General features: G+C 44.0%; 1 protein-coding gene across 1 annotated transcript in view; it reads left to right on the top strand.

Moving 5' to 3' along the window:
• Positions 1-22,001, top strand: part of mgat5b (alpha-1,6-mannosylglycoprotein 6-beta-N-acetylglucosaminyltransferase B) — a gene marked incomplete at both ends in the record, with an annotated part of 86,243 nt that overhangs the window by 32,042 nt on the left and 32,200 nt on the right. Inside the window, 5 exons of the mRNA XM_084071681.1 lie at positions 484-593; positions 5,579-5,652; positions 6,390-6,557; positions 8,323-8,487; positions 14,693-14,862. Coding sequence (XP_083927807.1) covers positions 484-593; positions 5,579-5,652; positions 6,390-6,557; positions 8,323-8,487; positions 14,693-14,862 — 687 coding nt within the window. The remainder of the gene's footprint in view (positions 1-483; positions 594-5,578; positions 5,653-6,389; positions 6,558-8,322; positions 8,488-14,692; positions 14,863-22,001) is intronic.

Raw genomic sequence — 22,001 nt, 5'->3', positions numbered from 1 at the left:
ATTGCACTTGCTTCTCATTTCTCTCTGGGATTCGCTTCAGTGTGCTGAGACACATTTTTTTATCCCGACAAATAAAGTGTGTCTGACAATGTTTAAGAGCTTTTTCTATTTCACGCTCCAACCAAGTTCCGCACAATTAGCATGTCCTCCACTTCTTTGAACGTACTTGTGTTCGGGAAGAAAAACACGACAAAACTAAAATAAAAACAGGTCAAATGCTGTAGGAGGGAAGTCCAGGGCTGGAATAAATAAAGTCCCTCATTCTGTTAGAGGCTTGATTCCAAAACGTTCTGTGAAGTCTACCTGTTTGAAACTGCACAGATTTAATGTCAATGGGGGCTAGAATTATCAATGCAGTGACAAACGTGTGTGTGTGTGTGTGTGTGTGTGTGTGTGTGTGTGTGTGTGTGTGTGTGTGTGTGTGTGTGTGTGTGTGTGTGTGTGTGTGTGTGTGTGTGTGTGTGTGTGTGTGTGAGAGATCAGGATGCAGCCTGTGGGTCTAGTGGAGAGGATCCAGGCCATAGCACAGAACATGTCTGATATGGCGATGAGGGTGGAGCAGATTCTACAGCGCAGCATGGCCAGTAATAGAGGTAGAGTTTGAGGAAAACACACACACACACGCACGCACACACTCGCGCGCGTGCATGCATACATCCTGAATACACACCTACACAAAGAACCATTTAGCTGCGACAGACAGACAGACAGACAGACAGACAGACAGACAGACAGATCTTCAACATCCTAAGTCTAAGATGTGCACTTTATCGGGTGTGTCGTATACTCCAAAGAAGATGACCTGATCTCCCACCACCCGGCAGCAGATATGCGACCCAGACCGGCCTTTCCCCTTGGGCACAACCTTCTTCCAGGAGAAGGTCTCTGAGTTGAATCTCCACAGATGATTTAAGCCTCGGCCCGAAACTGACCAACCAAGTATGTACAGCTCTCCATTGTAGGTAAAGGCTGAATCATTATGACACCAGCGTCTTTCTGCAAGAAGCTGTGCCGAAGGTGTGCTCTAGCCAGCAGTTGCTCTCTGTCTCAAACACTCTGATGTTGTACTGGTGTGGCTGGTGCTTTTCTTCCCCAAATACAAACAACATCTTTGTTCCAATGATGGTGGCATAGTGAAATGAGGAAGTAGATCATCTGGAGTTGATTAGAGACCAGACCATTGTTGTGGCGTCCAACATGTAGATGTTATTACAGTCTGATTGTTTTCCATAGATATACGGCCTTCCCCAAGACACAGGCTGAGTGACGATACCCCCACTTGGGAAAAGTACCAGAAACCTTTGGCTGGAACCATCTGTGGGTGTCAACATCAAATGCATAAAGATCGTTGGAGTTCCCCCTCGTGGACTCCAACACCATGTGATCATATTCATAATACCCCCCCCCCCCCCAGATGTAGATGACATGATCTATAAGCACCGCTGTGGTACAGTTGTACTCGAAGGGAACCTCAAGAGGACATTCTTCTCGTCCAGGTGTCACCGTGCACCTGATCACCGGTCCCTCCAAAGGAGTACACCTTGTGCCCAACTGTGACAGCAGCTTTATGGACTATTTCTGTCTCTCTTGGTACATAATTGTGGAAATGATACTGGTCAAAGAAACTCATTTTCCGCCTCAAGACTCATGCACGCATGCACACAGACAGACAGACAGACAGATACACACACACACACACACACACACACACACACACACACACACACACACACACACACACACACACACACACACACACACACACACACACACACACACACACACACACACACACACACACACACACACACACACACACACACACACACCTTCATACTGTACAGTATATCGTTGCTGTTGAGCAGGATCCTTGTATCTTAATTTCTCAACTTTTTATGTGTTTTCATAAATGTGTGCCCTACTATGTCATACTACAAAGAAATAGCCAATCTACAAGCTCACAACGCGTAACATTGTGACATGTTGAGAGGTTGTAGATCTGCAATTGTTTTTACTTTAAAGTGAAAGCTTTCGTTTGTCTGTGGGTTTTATAAATATTGAACCAATGAAAAGTATTAACAAGATCTTATAAATAATCACTACATTGGACATTGACATTTTTTAATGACATGTATTAATGTTAATATGTTATGGTCTGTTGATGAATTGAATACATATACTGTAGGACCACAATGGAAACAAGTCCCCGGGACTTTTTCGTGTTACTGTACTTCCGTGCTATTTACATCTTTGACTAATAAAGTATTCAATCAATCAATCAATCCATTGGAACAAAGGTTCTGTTCGCCATTTTCTGAAAAGTAATTGTTTTGGACATACAAGGTTTCCACCCGACACAGACGATATGTGCTTACTACATACATGGCTGTCTTGTCTGACTCCAGAATTCGTTGAACATGCAGGTTAAGCTTGCCCTTGGCATTTGTTGGTTAACCCCTACAAAATGCCTTCTAAGCAGTTTTTTGAAAAAAACCTATGTTGCTATATCAGTGGTTCTCAAACGTTTTCATGTCAAGGACCCCCAAAATGATATGTATTTGGCCGCAAAATATTTTGTTCCAGGGACCCCCAGAAGCAAAGATTTGAGTTGATGTTCACGATATTTCTAAAATAGCAGATCTACAAGCTCGTAGCGCGGCACTCAGTGCCGCGCTATGAGCTTGTAAATCTGCTATTTTTGAATAGCCAAAGAAAACTAAAATGACACCGATGCGTTCCCAGTCTTAATGGGTTAATCATATGGACCATGACAGACGTTCTTTCTGCCACATTAGCCATTCACATAACAAGCCTCCCTTCATGTCATGTGGTGGAATTACAACACTCCTCCCACCACCATCATCACCACAGTGCTCGCTGTCTTATCATAAACGCTACACTGCGTGATGTTAAATGCCTGCTTATGAATTACTGTCTTGTTAATGGGATCTGAGGCTGTCCGCTTTTCTCTATTAGCCTTTGCTCTCAATTTCTTCATTGGGCACTTGTATGAAATGGCATTCATCAAGTACAATCCATTTCGTCCATCCTGTATGCACCAGACAGAGATGACATATTCAATGCGTTACTGAGCGACACTGCGTTTTAAAAGCAGTGACACATTTAGAACATGACGTCTTGTCAAGAGAGACACAGGCGCTTTCACCAACAAAGTAATCCCCCTGAAATCATTAAAAAAAAGCAACTTTGTTGCAAAGAGATTCCCTGTGTTTGCTACCAGCGTGACTAATCCTGGGGCTAAGTTTTGATAATGCCAAGCTTTGGCGCCCTTTAGCGCGAGCGATGTCGTTATTATGGTAATCAAACAGAATGGCGGCTAATTCGTCGCCTGTAATTGTGCTCAGCGAGCCTTGGCAGCACCATGTTGGTGGAAGGAACAGCAGCCGCTCCTTTTAATTAGGCCGCCGCCCGCCTAGCGCCGGATAGTGAGGAGAATGGACGAAGGAAAGGCGAAATGGAGAGAAAAAGGAGATGTAGGGGGTAGAAAGATAAAAGAAGGAATGAGGAAGAGGGTGGGAGAGGTATTGAGAGAAAGCAGCAGGGCAGAGAAGGAAGCGAGGTATAGAGGGAAAAATCGAATGATTATTTCATTAATCACGCCAACATGGCATTGTGTATCCGGCGCCCTTGCTGGGTCGCAGCCATTCAGCAGGCCCGGCCGGGCTTTTAGATGAGCTTGTTAACTGGCCCCAGAACATGCCTAATGAACCCCCCACAGCCTGAACGGCCGAATGCTGCTGTAGTTCTGAGTAACAGAGAGACGTCCTGCGGGCGGTTCAGGCCAGGTTGTTCCAGTATTAACCAGATCAATCCGGTGACCTACAACATGTAATATTGTGATGTACTGGACATTAATCTTGCCAAAATATCACGATACGGTTAAATGTCTGAGGTTTCCTTATTGCGTTATCTTGTGTATCAGTAATATGATAATATAATACGATACTTCACCCCCCCCCCTACATGCTGGAAGGATGATTCAGACAGTTTCTTATTTATTTACACAGAAAGTAAAACGACAACGGAAAATGTAATCTGAGAGTGGTTGCCTGCCATTTGTTTTTAATTAGTCCTCTAAATCACTTGAAATCTGAAATGAAGTCTGTGGTCACAAAGAGAGATTGAGTGGCTGTGCCCACTACCACAATATTACCCCCCCCCCCAATTACATGTTGTCTGTACTGTCCTGTACATCAGGTACTCATGGATTAAAGTTCTCAGTCTCCACGACTGATTTAAGTCATTTGGATTCCATAGAAGCCAGCACGTCTTCTATGGAAGCATGTTACGCAGCGAAAATAGTATATCTACAAGGGAGCTTATAGGCTATTTGTTATTGTTTTAAGATTAGAGCATTTGAAGTTGTCAAACTAGCAATATGTTCAGAAGCATCTTCCATAAAACCTTAATGGTTACAGATATTTCATATAAAAGCAGACATTATTTTGGGGGTCCTTGACATGAAAAAGTTTGAAAACCATTGATAATATAGCAATTATGTTAAAAAAAAAATCGCGTTAAAAAAGTATATATATATTCAAAATGTGCACACATTTTCATGATTTTTCCAAAAAATAACAGATCTACAAGCTCATATGATGAGCTTGTATATCTGCTATTTTTATAAAGCCAATGCAATCTTAAAATGACAAAGATGCGTTCCCGGTCTTAAAGGGTTAAGAACCAGCGCTAATGTGTGTGTGGGGGGCTCCTTTCACATGTTAAACAAATTGCATAATGTGACTTGGCCTATTGACATTTTTCCAGTCGTGAGATTTTATTTGGCTTTAATCCATGCGTACTAAATATGATCGAAAATCCATCCAAGACTACCCTCCATTTAACCACATGAACCCTAGCGTCCCTATTGTGGGGCAAACATTTGGCTATCTACAAGCTCACAACGTTGTGAGCTTGTACAGTTGATCGGCTTAGTTCAGCTAACAGATCTAGTGTAGAGGGAAAAACAAATACACATCCCTGGGGGACCCCGGTCAACCTTAATGAACTGAGGTGAATAATGTCTTATCCTAATATTGGTGCACAATGATGACTGGTTTATACCGTACATTCACACAGGCCGAGGTATTTGCAGGGTAGGTACAGTAACCTGGTAGCAAAGCAATCCTTAGCATTAACTGCATTAAAATGATTCATTATCTATTTCTATTTGCCAGTAGCACATTACTTCTGATTCTGTAGCTCATTACTCTAAGCAAATGTGACAAGAGAAGGGCACTTTCATTTTTCAGTATTTTACTGATTATGAAAGTGCAGATTGTAAAGTTTTCACATGATGTGATACATTGGAATCTGAAAATAGTTGAAGAACTTATTTTAAAGTTATTAAACCTCAAATAAAGAAGCTGAGAAAAGGCCTGTCAAAGATCTGTGGTACTGTATCTCACATCTCTCACAGCACTTAAGGACAAAGTACTGTATTTTAGGATCCCAAAACTACTGTTTGTTATAATGAGTGGATTCTTCAACGTACAGTACAGTACAGTGTGGAATCGGGTGAGACTTTGACTTATAATGTTGTCTTTCTCTCTGTCAGTTAGGGATGGAGCATCAGGACAGTGTGATATTCCTAAAGACCCCCGGTACCCAGACTGCCCCAGCAAGGTGGACGTAAGTCTACACATCATAATCATTTCCAAACGACCTGACGTAGAGACTTAAAACTGTCCTGTCCTTTGGCACTCTTACCCCTGATATACCCCTGCCATATTGGTTGCTATATGCTATATGAGCTATTGCTATATGAGCATTACTGTTACTAAATAAGATAAAGTGTTTTGGTATGAGATAACTTTTTTTATTTTATGTAACCAATCCTGTATCACAGCATGACTACATGTCTGGCCGTTGTAACAAACCAAACCGCTTGAAAATCGGTTGGAAATTCAGTAAGTTATGATTTCAATTGCGGAAAGCCCTCCTACTTCAACAGACGGACATGCAATAGGAGCCGTGGCTTACCCTGAGTCCGACCTAGATGGCGGCCGCGTTGACTCATCGCTCCAATGAGCAGCAGCAGCCAATGCAGTATCTAGGTGTATAATATCTATACCCATGACCTTCACGGCAAACGCGGCACAGCCTTGTAGTAGTAAAAAGATATTGGTAACTCACCTGGCCGCAACGTTAGTTTTTATGGACCACTTTGACCACATTAACAAGAGGTCATAAGGGATGAACACATAAACCTCTCACCAATGAAACGTTTTATTGTCTTGATATTAACTTCAGTCGACTGCGACAGTTTAGGTCACATTTATTTCTTCCCTAATTGTGATGTACGCAGCACGCTGAGGGAGACTAAACTGAAACTATTAATTTGTTGGCATGGACACCTGGCCTTCCAGTGGATGCGTGCGCGCTGGACCTCGGACCCTTGTTACGCCTTCTACGGCGTGGACGGCTCGGACTGCTCTTTCCTCATATACCTGAGCGAGGTGGAGTGGTTCTGCCCCCCCCTGGCCTGGAGGAACCAGACCGCCGCGCCCACCTACAAACCTCCACCCAAGAGACAGGTAACCACATCCATTCCAGTGTATTTCACTCTAAGCTCACAATAAAATCCTCAGTGTTCATTTATCTATTTTTCACACTGAACGTGTACAAATGTAACCGAATTTGGTTACATTTGTACACTTTTAGAGTTAAATCAACAGAGGATTTGAGTGTCTAGAGAAAATTGCCCATAGAGTTGAGTAAAAACAGCACACACAGACACAGCTGGTTTAGTATGTGATGCATTGTGTCTGAACATCACCAGCAGAGCATCCGTTCAGCTCCACTCCAGCACCTTTCTTTGGTGTTCCTGTCCAATCACAAAGCAGCCATAGCTGTTATTTCATCATGCTCCCATTATTTACCACTCGTTTATCTGCCCCCCTCTCTCGGGAGAACACCGGACGTGTCACTCACACAGGCTTCTGCCTCCGATTGTCTCCGAATGTCGCTGTCTCTGTTTATTTCACTGTATACCCCCCTCCCCCAGTTGCCGTACTCCCTGGAGCAGTGTAAACCCAACACCAACCGGCCCCGGTGTGCATTCATTCCACCGTTCTGCCGTGTATTCTAATTACCTGCCTATATTCACTGTCACTAATCCTACAGCTTTCCCTCGGGGGGGAGAGAGACTGTTTTTTACTGTGGCACCTACAAGAACAATGATTCACCTGCATGGGGGAAAGTACAGTTCTGCATATTGATTCTGTCTGTGGGAGAGAGTGTCAGGATTTGTGTGTTTATGATGGAGAATGTGCAGGCGCCAAATATAGATATGAGAAAGAGAGAGAGTGGAGAGAGCAAGCAAGATAGATGTTAGCTACTGTATGTGGGTGTGTGTGTGTGTGTGTGTGTGTGTGTGTGTGTGTGTGTGTGTGTGTGTGTGTGTGTGTGTGCGTGCGTGCGCTTATATGTGTGCATGCGACGTCTCTGCGTGCCATTTATAAGTCCTCTGTGCTCCCCAAAGCACTTACACAATTGATTAGCACTTGTGTGCTTGTACAGTATTGCACCGTCATTCAGCGATTATAGACCTGAGAGAGCAGTAGAGGTGGAATGAGAGCGAGGCATTTTATGAGGACGACCGACCTCAGGCATCCTGGCCTCGGGGCCCGAGCAAATAACACCGTATGACACAGAGAGCTGTGCTGCATGCAATCCCAGCCATCAAAATTCAGCTCAAAACTGTGGCACTGATAATGGGGCTTAAAATGTCTTGATTTGTATGAGAGAGAGGCCTTGTTGTATCCTCGCCAGTGAATGGTTGAATATATTGTTCATTCATGATGATTAAAAATATGTGTAACACTGCTCTGCCATCATTACATACTTTTAAAAATCACAGAGGATGGAAACTCAATGAAGCCCATGGCTTATTTCCATTGTAGTCCTCTCGTATAACTCATAATATTAACATGCTACTGTCTAACATTAAGGCCACTTTAAACGTACTCTGTGAAACACTATTAATTTCAGATTTGTGGTTGGTTATTCTACTGTGCTACTGTACTATTAGAGGAATTTGTTTGCCGTTTTGGGTCCAGTGAAAGCCCCAGACTGTGTCTGGGTCTTCCCAGGGAGAGTGACTATTACGCTACAAATCCACTTGAAGAAAAGAACAGAGAGAGAGAGGGAGAGAGAGACAAAGGTCGTCTCACAAAAAGAGTGACCATCAACTACCGCCTCTTGGGCGCCATCATAGGTCTTCTAAATTCTTGGCTCTGACAGGTGAGTTTTGCAACCGTGCCATTGATTTTTGTTCCGCCTGCTGTTTGCTTCTTGAAGGCTGCCCTGCGCTCAGACATCGGCGCTCTGCTGGAGCAGGTGGGGACTGGGAAGGAGTCCCTGAGCTTCATGAAGAGACGAATGCGGAGGATGGCGGCGCAGTGGGCCTCAGCAGCCCGGCGGCTGGATGACAAGCTACGCAGCCAACACAGAGAGCAGAGAAGGGTCAGTGCAGTACATTCTCACAATACGTTTGAACACACATGCTCAGTGTTAACTCATTAAGACCGGAAACGCATTCTTTAGCTATTCAAAAATAGCAGACAAGCTCATAGCACAGCACCGAGCTTGTAGATCTGCTATTTTAGAAAAATCGTAAAAAAAAAAAAAACTTTGAATATATATATTTTTTAAGCGAACATTTGTAAAATATTTTGAGATGGGGGTCCGTGGCCAAATCCTCCTATAATTCGACAAAGCTCTGTGCGGGTGGTAAGGCCAAAATCTCTTCTGCTCGGATCTCTTCAGTGGCTGGAGCAATTGATTTGAATTTGCACACAGCCATTCACCATTACCATGTGCACGGAACAGCGAAGCTCGTTTTTCGCTTTCCCCAAATGTCAGCAGTTTATTAGCGTTTTTGTGTTCGCTGGCTCCCGGGTCGCCAAATCATGTGTGCATATCCCCCCACGGGTATGGTCTAGTACATATCATTTTGGGAGTCCTTGACATGAAAAAGTATGAGCACCACTAATATAGCAACAATATTTTTTTCTAAAAACCCAATTTTACACTTCCGGCAGACTTCAGGGTGCTTCAAACGCCACTGAGCAACTTTCATAGAAATGAATAGCTGGGGGCGGGCAATCCGCCCTCTAGATATATTATAACTCTATGCCCCTGTGTGGGGGACAAAGGTTCTACCACTGAGCTAACACATAATTGCTGCTTGCCTATAGGAGAGCTAGTGCACGTATAACCTGTAGGTGTCATATAAACACCAGGGTGGAAGAGTAGGGAGACTACCTCCAGCCACTGTAGTTGTACTATAGGTACCATACACATTGGTTAAAATATTGTTTTATTCATCAAAATAACAAAATGAAATAACGTGTGTATACTCTCTGAATTACAGTGGATACATTAAGGACTTTACTGTGTAGTGTGTAGTATGTCTGTGTGCTGAAAAGGGATTCAAATTGGCCAGAGACAAGAAATGAGTGTCATGAGCAGTGGCAGAGCAAGGCAGCTCACATGTAAGTGCATTTATACACACACAAACGTGTGTGTGTGCGTGTGTGTGTGTGCGTGTGCGTATGCGTGTGTGTGTGCGTGTGCGTGTGTGTGTGTGAATTATTTTGACACACAGTCAAAGTCGTAAAGCTGAATTGAAATAAATAGAAAAGCGACAGTACCAGGAGTACAGGAATAAAAGTGTTTTTTGCTGATCCAACAGACTCGTAAAATGTGAAATACTGTCTCCTCCAGCCCCAGGAAACACTTCCAACATTCAAATTTGATTTAGTTTATACAGTATATATTTTTTGCTTTTGCTTTTTTTTACTCAACAGTGAAATGATAAAAGCCTTCCTCAAGCAGGCACAGCTTTTGCAGACAAAATCCAGGCATGCATGCAGGAAGGAAGGTATTAACGTCGTGTTTTCATGCCCACATGCCATGCTTGTACACAGAACTGCTGCCACATATCTCGCTCGCTCCACTGTGCAGGTTTTTCAGCTGCAGTTTCAAGACTGAATGACAACGACAAGCACACAGTAAAATCCCAAGTGTTAATTTGGTTACAATTGTAGAGTCTCAGAGATGAAGGGAAACTTTGATATCAAACACGTAGTTTCTCATAATTTCGAGTCGTTCGCAGAGAATTACACAGAAGACATACACTGTAGGGTATTTTTTGTCACACCATATTTGATCTTTACATCAGAACAATTGAATTTAGGTTGAAAATGTAAGTTTTCCTTGAAACCCTCCAATAGTGTAGATAATGAAAGAGACTGGGTATTATCATCAGAACATTCTGGGATCGATTGACATTAGTGCACTTTAGCTGTTGACATTTACACAGACATTTTGGTGAGTAATGTATGCTAGAACTGGCCTCTGCAGTGGTTCTACATTCCTTCAACTGGCCTGCACTTTATTTAGGTTCAGAGCCTTTGTCATAAATTTTCGCGTGTGTGTGTGTGTGTGTGTGTGTGTGTGTGTGTGTGTGTGTGTGTGTGTGTGTGTGTGTGTGTGTGTGTGTGTGTGTGTGTGTGTGTGTGTGTGTGTGTGTGTGTGTGTGTGCCCGTCCGCATCCATACACTGGAAGGCATGTGCTCATGTCTGTATGTATCTTTATCTTGAAATGGTATGGCGCTTTCATGGATTCCCTTTGACAGTCAGTAGCCTCAGAGCTCAGACTTTGGAAGCCTAGATTTATTGCAGTCTTCTTCCTTACCACCCAGAGAATTCAATTTGTGGCCAGACACTTCTCCTCAGATCCCCTCTCCATTTGAAAAGTGTCTCACCACTTCAAAGGCTTGTATGAAAATGAGACACCGTGAGTTACAGTTGTCCATTTTGTATTACGTTGTCTTTTTTGGAATTGGGCCAACAGAGCCCTGGTCTCCATCCAGGAGATGTCTTTTTTTAAATGCACATGAATCAGCGTTGATCTCATCGGTCCATCTTTACCGGACGAGCGACGCAGCATCGCCGTTAAATCAAAGCCAGCTCTCTGTCACTAGAGAGAACATCTTCCCAAATGCCAAGCTCCTTGTTCACGTTCCCAATGGAGAGCAGAACTGTGTTCAGTGTAATGGTGTGCTTGACAGTAATGGTTACTGTCCATTAACTAAACCCTTGTAGACTCAGCTCCAGCCTGAGAGAGAGAGAGAGAGAGAGAGAGACACACACACACACACACACACACACACAGACAGACAGACAGACAGACAGAGAGGACTGTTTGTCCTCGGACAAACAGTCCTCCGCCTGGACTGTTTGTCCAGGCGGAGAGGAATAGGAATGAAAGAATTATAAACTGTAGACACGTAGGCTCAGCGTAAGCAGATGTTTCATGGAAGACTGGACAGAACTAGACAGCAGTCTGTCCCACCTTCTAAGCTGTCTTTCTCTCTCTTTCTCTGTCTGTCTTTCTCTCTCTCTCTCCAGTTTGGGCTCTCGTGGCTCTTCTCTATGTGTCTCGATAAAATGATATGCCAAAAACAGGGACGCCAGATTTAAAGTGGTTTATTTATACATGTTCAAAAAGGTTGAGCGATGCACCAAAGCAGGTAAAAGGTACTTCTTTATTAGCTGACAACGTTATGATCCATTTTGGATCTTCTTCAGGTCATGTGAAAATTATAAATAATGATGTACCCATTATATATAATGATGTTGTCTGTCACCCCTACTGTGTGCCACCCCCACATCATCACAACAGGTGCGACACATCACCCCTAATGTGAGTCTCTGTGGATAGCTTTAAAGCACAGCTCAAGACCTACTTCTTCACTCTTGCTTTTAGTAGATTTTTTGGTTGATTTTTAAATCTCTGTGTTGTTATCCATGTCCTCACTGTATTGCCTGATTCACTGCCTTTTGCTACTATTTTAATGTTGTTGTTTTTTTTTTTTATGCTTTTGCTTTTCTTTTTTGCTTTATTTTTAAATTAGATGTAATTGTATTATTGCTCTGTAAAGCACTTTGAGCTGCATTTCATGTCATGAAAGGTGCTATACAAATAAAGTTTATTATTATTAGATGTTAACCAGTGGTGGCTTATCCAACGGGCTTGAGGTGCTGAAGCACAGGGCACCAACCTTGGGGTGGGGGGGGCACCAAACGGCGTGAAGAAGAGAAGAAAAAAAAGGCGAAATTTAGGCTGCTAAAGGAGCACTACAACATTGAAACGCCGATGAAGCGTCATTTTTTTCGGGTGTTCTGAAGGTGCTCCTCATAGAGAAGAAAGGAGCTGGTTCATCAGGATAGCTTCCTTTTTCCTCCTCATCCTCCCCTCCACCACCGAGCCTTCCTCACCAGCGTGTTCAGCTTAATTCAGTTGAAAATATCGTATTTTTTTTTGTTGAGCGATGCAGTCATGCGTACAGTCAGTGTGTATGAATCAGCCTTCAGGCTGGAGCCTGTTGAAGTGTCATTGCTGAAGTTGAGAGGAGGTGTGTAATTATAGTGTTATGTGTCCCCTGAGATGCTAGTTGCAGAGCAATGCCACTCATGGCTTTCACCGTGCCAGCACTGTAATTATTGTGGTTCAACAATAAAACACTTGCTTGTAAAGCACTGCTTGTAAAACACTCTGAGCTACATTATATGTATGGAAGGCACGGTACAAATCTTTTTTTTAATAAATATTACAATTTCCCTGTGTTGATTTTATGGCAGGTAATGCTGTACCAGACTGACTGCCATATCAGATATCAGAGCTATCTCAAAGTAGCTCTGGGCTGAGACTCTCCTACACACACACACACACACACACACACACACACACACACACACACACACACACACACACACACACACACACACACACACACACACACACACACCTACACACACACATTTTCCTATGTCTGTGTGTCAATGAGCCTCATCCGGTTGCCGGAGCAGAAAGCTTGCATAGCAACACAGTGAAACAATGCATTGCTGTGCTTAAAAAAATAGTTTAGATTAGTTAGGTCTTAACCTTTGCTGGATCACATTGCAACGTTATCCAGCAATGGATCGCGACAGCCAATAAAACTGATATCACAGTCGATATGCAATAGAACTGCAGACTTGTCTGTTATTTAGCTATATAGTGAATATCATTGTGCTGCTGTAAGAGTATGTATACTGTATTATGGTGGGGAGTGTGTCAGAAGATTATTTTTTTTTGTCAAAAGAGATAGAGGAAAAGTGAAAGGCTGTATTCTGCAGAGGCTCAATCTAATGTCATTAAACATTTAACCGCCTGGAAATTCCATCCTCTCCCATCAGCAATTAAATCCACCCTGTACTATTATGCATACCAATTAGCCGTCAGCAGGTCAATTTCTTTTCTCCACTCTGTGCACAGTTGATTGTATATGCCAGGAGTTGCTTGAGGAAGAAAATATCTTTGTGCGTTCCTTTGGTGTCTCACCTTCACCAGTGACTCCTCATTAATTGCTGAAAAATCACTGATCCTTGCAGAACATCTCACTCTAATGGAGCTAAGTGTGGACCTATGTGGACGATTGAATGTTACCTTCACAAATAGACATTTATTTACCCAGGGAAATCAAAGCATTGACTGATAATAATGACTTGTTCTCATTAAAACCACCAATTCTAAGGCAGGAGTTCTCTAGAAGTGCTCTACAATACTACACTAGCTAGTCAACACTCATCGTAAAGGTCCTTAAACACTTTTTTTACCCTGTGCATTAATTCACCCGTAGATTTTATTACTGTCATGACTACATTCACACACATGTGAATATTACGCAGTGATGTAATGTAATTTATATTTGGAAGAAGGTACATTTGTCAGAGCTTCCGCACCGTGAATCAATGCAATCAACTTGTATGAATGAGGCGTCAACTATATGAATGGGAAATATTTGTCAGCGAGTATTTCGCATTTTCGTATTTGCTCATTTTTGCACACACAACTAGCCAAACCTTGCTATACCATATTCTATCATACTTACACTTGCCTCCTCCTCCCTTATGTGACTCTCTTCTATTCTATGCCAGCTCAGTGGCCTTGTGGTTAGAGTGTCCGCCCTGAGACTGGGAGGTCGCGGTTGAGTCATACCAAAGACAAAATAATTGTACCCAACGCCTCCCTGCTGGGTACTGAGCGTCTAGGCTTGGATTGAGGTTAAGTCCCTCCGACATACTAGCTTAGTGTCTCGGGCAGGGGTCTTCAACGTTTTTCAGGCCAAGGACCCCCTAGCCGAGAGGGAGAGATGAAGCAGGGACCCCCTCTATATTGTATAAAATTGTGTTGCAGATTGATTATAATTTTTTTACTTGGTCTGCTTTTTTTCCCTCTATACCTCTTTGCCAAAAATAACCGATCTACCAGCTCACAGGCGTTGTGAGCTAGTAGATCTGCTATTTTTGGCTAAAGTTCTCCTCAGAAAAGGGATGTGTTCAAGTTGTTCATGTAAAAAAAATATCATATGACACAAAGATTTGGCGGCGCCCTGTAGTAACTCTGAGGACCCCTTAGGGGTCCCGGATTCCCTGTTGAATACCCCTGGTCTAGGGGATATACTTGTACATCAGGCTGCCTCACGCTAAGGAAACAGGGGAAAGGCTCCTGAACTACAGTATGAGCCACATGGCTCCGGATCCGTTAGTTCCCAAGGCTACTTTTTCCTTTTATTCGATGCTGATATGCCGTCTTTACCTTCTCCCCCGAACCATTCAGATACTGGTCCATGTGGGTTTTCTGACGGAGGAGTCTGGCGATGTGTTCAGTCCCAAGGTGCTGAAGGGAGGACCCCTGGGAGAGATGGTCCAATGGGCTGACATCCTCACCACTCTCTACGTGCTGGGACACAACCTCAAGATCTCCGTCTCTCTCAAGGAGCTGCAGGGGTAAAGTAGTGGTTTGACACATTCCTCGCTGGCTTTATATTCACTTACATGTTTAAATCGATGAGCTAAATGCTCTTATCAAGTGTGACTGAGGATGATTCAGTGTCTTGCTCAGACACATTCACAGGATTGAACCAGCTAACTTTCGGTTGCTGGACATGTTTCTCTAACCATTAGGCTTCCCTGGTGCTGAATTCTAAATAGAAACACAGCAACAGTGTTGTCGCACACACAAATATTCTCTGGTTTTCAAAGGATATATTGTCTTTGTTCTGAGTCAGAGTGTGAACCATATTCTTATGCTGTTTGTTGTGATTCGACCATAGAAATGCACTGCATATTTTTTATGCTCTCAGTGGATTTGACTGAGTTTCATGAAACGACAACAGCACAGCGACTGTATTCTTTCAGCACCATGGAGAGCTACTGTATGGAGAAGACTGTTTAGAAAGTGCTGGATTTTTCCACAGTGTTCAATGTTCTATGAGTTACTTTATATCATGACCGTGGGAATCATTTAGGGTTTTCTATTATGAACACATGAGGCCTCTAGACTACTGTTTGTTCTTAGTTTTTAGTTTTTTTTTTTTTTACAGTATACAGTATTATACACAGTAAACTCCTGTATTCATTTATCCATTTGTGACCCCGGGAGTTGTAAACGAATGGACTCAGGGGCCCATTTGATTACATTACCTCTCAGAGTAATGCAAAGAACAGTGGGGGCCCAAAACAATGAAGAAAAAAAAATGTTTTTACAATCTCAGAGTTAAATGGGCACTCTGGATGTTACAGTAAAACCAGAGATCAGTTCCTTCTCCGGGCTCTGACTCTACAGTACGTGCAAACAGCGACCATTCTGCCAGCGCTGGGGAGCTCCCTCCTGAGAGCTCCAGCCTGTATGCACGGTCACATTTGGCCACACACAGATAAGCTATCCCTTTCTCCCTGACGGGCTTCTACAGGAGCCTCCGGGCTTGACAGCATCTCTCTCCCTGCTCCAGCTCACTGCGCCCACAGTGATAACAAGCTTTAGGTCAGGCATCACAAACATAAGTGCACACGTGCCTGTGCGCACAGACACACACACGCCCTCACGTGCACACATGCCTCCCAACGCACACAGTGCCTTCCAGTCAGTCAGTCAATTCGGACAGACAAAGATAGGGCTATTGATTTTCACGCTAGTCAGACGTGACAACAGGAGCTCGGAGAGCAGATCGATCCGTCTGAGACTAAAACTGCGTGCATGCTAGGGTTGGATGGATAGGATGCAACCCTACAGTAACTCATCCCGTTGTCAGCGTCATACTCTTTTGGTCATGGCCACCACCTGAGACCAGAAACATTAGGTCCAGACCGATTCTTCAGTGATTGCATGCCACTGGCTGACCGCAAACCCGGTGGCTCTTATTGAGTGCCTGCGTTCACAACTGCCGTGGAGAGGCGACAATCGAGCTGCTCTCTGACCTGATGTCTCAGCCGGTGAAGAAAGGCTGCTCTGATAAGAGGAGCCAGGGGAGATCAGCGCGCTGGGGCTGTTTCTGCTGCCTACGCCATTATTTACCCTGCTAATTGGCTTAACACGGCATTAAGTCGGCACATTTTCTCTCCATTGGGAACGTCATTAGAAATGTGCATTACATTTAAATTAGCGTGTGCGTGTGTGCGCTTCAAGTGTATCTGGGTGCGTGTGTGTGAGTGCATGCATGTATTCTAAGAATCTATCTCACGGCAGAGAGAGCATGTGAGAGCAGAAATTTCCTGGCCATATGTGTGTCTATATGAATGTGCAGTGCACACCATTAAGCCCTTACTGGTCTCCATTCATCAGGAAACGGCGTATTCAGCCTCCGAGGAAATATAATGGAGCACTGAAATTGAAGCCAATTGGATTTATCAGACTTGGACTGCATTCCCTCCCCGTACGCAGCAAAAAAAAGAAAGGCACCCAGTGTACATATTACATTCTTTTTTATGACCCTATCTCCTCAAATTGGCCGGTAAATGACTTACGCCGAACACCCCTAAATCCTTTCTCTGCGACGGTTAATGAATAGAAGAAGGAAGCATTTCTCTCCATCTCTCTCTCTCTCCCTCACTCCGTCTCCCACTCACTATTAAGTTGACAGATCGTTATGTGGTTTGCTCTTCCACAGATTTCCCCCCAGGCTTGTATCTATTTACATTTCCTACTATCTCCCCTGCCCAGAATCTTGGAAACACGGCTCTGCTTGTCCTAGATGCCGTGGTTCCAATGAGGACTGCACGCCTGCTATCGCTGTTTAAGTGCTTTTCTCTGATGGAGAGATTAGCCAGCGCCGTGCGCTCAGCTGCGCTGGAACGCCAAGCAGTTGGCTCGCTTCACATAATTACTTCTAATTTGCCACATGCGCTCTCTCTGCCGGCTTCATCGAGTAGTCACTTAGACCCTTGGCTAGATCTCTCACCCCCTCTCTCTCCCTATCCATTTCATATTATAAAGAGTGTACAAATGTTACATTCTCAGAGTTACAAATGGATAAATTAACTTTCTTTTTTTGCATTAAGCACCTGGCAACCCCCATCTTGCAGATACTCTGCTAAAAGCTGCCACGGCTATATCTCAGCTCATATTGATATACAGTACAGTACACAGAGAGAGGAAAAAGCTTATAATGGGCCCTGCTCTTTGTCTACTTCCCACACGTTGCAAAAAATGAATTCCACAAGTCGTTTCACGGTTGCCATGTTTCGGTGCCAAAATCGTTATCATTTAATTGGCATAATTAATATTTTTAGGGAAAAAGAAAAGTCTATGGACTGTGCTTCCCAGGTATGAGTACTCTTTATGAACACCAGTTGTTTTACTGGAGCAGTACAGGGGAAAGTTGATGCAGAGGGTTTCAGTAAACCTTATGGATGAGGGATGACCGCCTTTTCATCGTGTGTGTGTGTGTGTGTGTGTGTGTGTGTGTGTGTGTGTGTGTGTGTGTGTGTGTGTGTGTGTGTGTGTGTGTGTGTGTGTGTGTGTGTGTGTGTGTGTGTGTGTGTGTGTGTGTGTGTGTGTGTGTGTGTGTGTGTGTGTGTTCGTGTGTGTGTTCGTGTGTGTGTGTGTGTGTGTGTGTGTGTGTTGGATCAGGACTATAGGAAGAAAGGAATGAGGTATGGAAGAACCAGTGGAATCAATACTTGGCAGAAAGTGTTGAAAGTGAGAACACTCCCCCCTCTCCCTTTTGTTTTTCCTCTTCGCTCTCTTGGGTTGGGATTGGGTTTAATTTAGGGGGGAGGGAGGCAGCAACTGTGACATCACTTTTTGGTGAGAAATGCCATCTCTGGTATAGTGTGCTGAGTGGAGGAAAGGTATGGAGAGGAGATGGGGAGATTGTCCTTAGAACACTTAGAGGAGCACCGCAGACAGCTGTCACTTCCGTTCGGGGATCTCCCTTCGTTTCCTCCCAGTGAAACGTGGGTAATTAGCCAGCAACGGAGCATGGCACACCACCACCAGAGAGACAGAGGGAGAGAGAGAGAAACATGAGCAAATGAGAGAGGAGGGAGTGGCAGGCTGTCAGGGTTCTGTCAACAAGCGCACACACACACACACACGCGCACGCGCGCACACACACACACACACACACACACACACACACACACACACACACACACACACACACACACACACACTCTTTTCTCTTTTTGTCTCCGCCAGGCCGAAAGGCATGGCGAGAGAGTATGTTTTACTAGCCTGGTTCCAGACCATAGACCCCACCCACTCTCTGAGTGAGCTCCTCTTGGTCTGGTGTCATAATGTGAGCCTATGGCTTTTCACGGTCGAAGAAAAACCTGTCAAATCAGAGTCGGAGGTGGGGGTGGTCTAACGACAAGCCAATCAGCGAATATCTGCTAAAACAAGCTGTGCGATGACGTCAGATGTAGGCGGATCCGTGGATCTCTTGTGATTGGTTTAGGGAAATTTGAATCCCCTCCCCCTAGTAATGGCGGACATTGCAGCCAATTTCAGACTGAAGCTCCACGCAGCTTCAGACTGATAATCAGGCTAATGGTTTACCCCCTGTCCGTCCGTCCGTGTGTGTGTCCCTTTGTCCGTCATTCTGTCATTTTGTGTACAGCTAATCTCTGGCACCGTTGGCTTGATCGCAGCGAAACTGTACACACATACTCCCTGGATGCCAGAGCAGAACCTCTGCCCCAAATTTTTCAAATGAGCCTTTTATAGGGCCACCAGGAGGCCGCTTTTTGCAAAACACATTTCTTGACAGTACTCCAACATATTTTATCCAAACATCACGCAAATCAGTACACAGTATCTCTATAGTCATGTGATCAACACTGATCTGTCCAATTTTCCATATTTCATCCTGATTGGCTAAGGTTGGCTTCCAAAGTTTGCAGGATTGCTCCGTTTTCAACAAAATGCCTCAAATCACGAACGCAGCTTGCGATTTCCGTGAGATTTCACACGCACATTCCCACTAGGCCGAGGAAGAAATGCCACTTGAAAATGTTCAAATCAGCGGCATCAGCCTCATGGTGGTGCTATAAATGGCCGATTTGTGTTTTTAACTATAACTGCACCGATCTGCATGAAACTTTGCAGGCACACTCCCTAGAGGCCAAGGAAAAACAACTGCCCTGCATTTTTCACATTTGCCTTTCATAGCACCACCAGGAGGCCGACTTATGTAAAACACGTTTTTTGATATTAAGCCTTCAGAATTTATCCAATCTATTTTGGAATTTATCCAATGATCTCTATAGTCATGTGATCACGATGGATCTTTTAAAATGGCCCGTTTTGAACAAAATGCCACAAATCATGAATGCAGCGTCCGATTGCGGTGACACTTTGCACGCACATTCGCACTACATTGAAGAACAAATGCCACCCTTTTAACATTGCCCTATTATAGCGCCACCAGGAGGCCGATTTTGCAACACTTTTCTTTTTTATATTACTCCTACAAATTCAAACATCATGCAAATCGGTACACATTGTCTCTATAGTCAAGTGATCAAGACGGTTCCGTCCAATTTTTCATATTCCATCCTGATTGGCTAATTCCGAACATTGCTGCCCCACAATAACCTACCTGACCTGGCGGAGACCTGTGCTCCGAGGAGCACTTTTTCTAGTTCTCTTTCTCTTTCTCTCTCTGCCATCCACTTCCACCGTCAACCAGCTTTGCTCTCTCAATGCTTTGTGAAAATGCTTTGTGAAGAGGAATCTCTGTTGTCCACCCACCGAATGCAACACACACACACACACACACACACACACACACACACACACACACACACACACACACACACACACACACACACACACGGATTTGAAAGATAGGAAGGACAAGCGTGGGAGGATTTGGCAACAATTTTGGTTGAAGGGGTGTAGAAATGTGCCAAGTCAATTCAGATCCATCTCTCTCTCTCTCTCTGTCTCATAAAGTTTCTCTGACACACACACACACACACACACACACACACACACACACACACACACACACACACACACACACACACACACACACACACACACACACACACACACACACAGGACTACATCTCTCAGGTTCAACCACAGTACACAACCTTCAGCTGTCAGTATATGGAGTGTAGCCTATACAGTACATTGTGTCCTTATTGTGACCGGGTGAAACTGTGCTTGTTTGTATCACAACTAGCATACGCACACACACACATCTGAATCAAGCATCAGGTGTGATCAAACCAGTCTGTAATCCCATGACCTAGTCTGAACAGTGCACTGTGATGATGTAAGACTACAGACACATTCTGGGGCCTAAGCAAAACCAAGTTTAAAGCACTGCTGGTTTTTCTTCAGAACTCTACAAATCACACTCTGAGGCTTATTATGCTGCCAGTTTGCAGGTTGCGTCTGCCTGCGAGCGACGATGCTCTCTCTCTCTCTCTCTCTCTCTCTCTCTCTCTCTCTCTCCCTCCAGCCTTTCCATTGAAGTGCTTTTGTTTCACTGCTTTGAGATGAAAAGTGGAAACGGTGGTTTAAAAATAGCCCCAACCCCCCGAATGTTCACAATTTGATGCAGCACGCGTCACTTTGACGAAATGGGAACGAAGTGTAGATTTTGATCGCATGGGGTGATCAAAATCTTCTGAATCACAGTTGATAATCAGATGATGAAAATGTGTCTGAATGAGGTTGAGAGTGTGGCACAAGGCTTTTTCTTCTCCGTTTCAGGTAATGTTCCTAAATTGGATCATTTATACAGGATATGGGAGTTGAATGTGCCATATCGGCCTGTTTTCTCCGCCATGTGCTATTCTGTATAATTTAACCACTTTCAAACTGACGTCCATATTTTGGATGTGCACTTTTCGCTATTTCTAGCTATGTTTTACTTTTACCGGAAATAGCAATTTTAGAAATGTTAAGACATTTTTTTTTTTTTTTCACAAACTTCACAATTTTCTATACTAGTGAAAATAGTAGATCCCCAAGCTCACACCGTGCCACAGTATATACTGTAGGCCGGGGCTTAAGTGGTTAACACCATAATGTATTATCTTCCCATAATTTCTGATAGTGTCGTTTAAATTTTGATTAGCTATTAAATAGCAGCATGGGAGAAAGAACTACATTTTTATTGATGCCCTTCAGCCATCGTGATCACATTCATTTGTTTCACTGTTATTCTCTCTCTCTAATTGATTATTTCTTTTCCCCCGACAAAACGCCACTTATCGAGCCAGAGGAACAGGCAGATGACACTTGGCTGAATAAAACAACAAAGAAAATATAGCCCAGAGGAAGGGAAGGATATAAAAGAGGTTCAAATTGCCACGGCAACATCAAAACAACACATCAGCTGTTACTGCCCGTGAGGGGAGAGCCTTTTGTTGGTAACAGATGACATCCGAGCTCTCCCCTCTCCCGCTGTCTCCAGTGGTCAATTAGCATGCAGGGCCTCACATTTCTCGCTGCCAGTCTGCCAGTTATCTTCCAAACTGGCACGTTGATGCTCTCGTTGAGGCCTGTGTCATTTCGTTCTCACCGTGAGGCCTTCCCCTTCAGCCCCTCTGTGAGCTTCATGGCCCATGGCCTCAACCTCTCCATACGTGCCCCTGCATCTGCTGCAACCAATTCTCCTCACTGCTGG

The sequence above is a fragment of the Gymnoscopelus microlampas genome (genome assembly GCF_963454915.1).
Source record: "Gymnoscopelus microlampas genome assembly, chromosome: 11".
NCBI classification, from domain to species: Eukaryota; Metazoa; Chordata; class Actinopteri; order Myctophiformes; family Myctophidae; genus Gymnoscopelus; species Gymnoscopelus microlampas.
The sequence above is the reverse complement of the archived record's forward strand: the minus strand, read 5'-3'. Positions and strand labels throughout refer to the sequence as shown.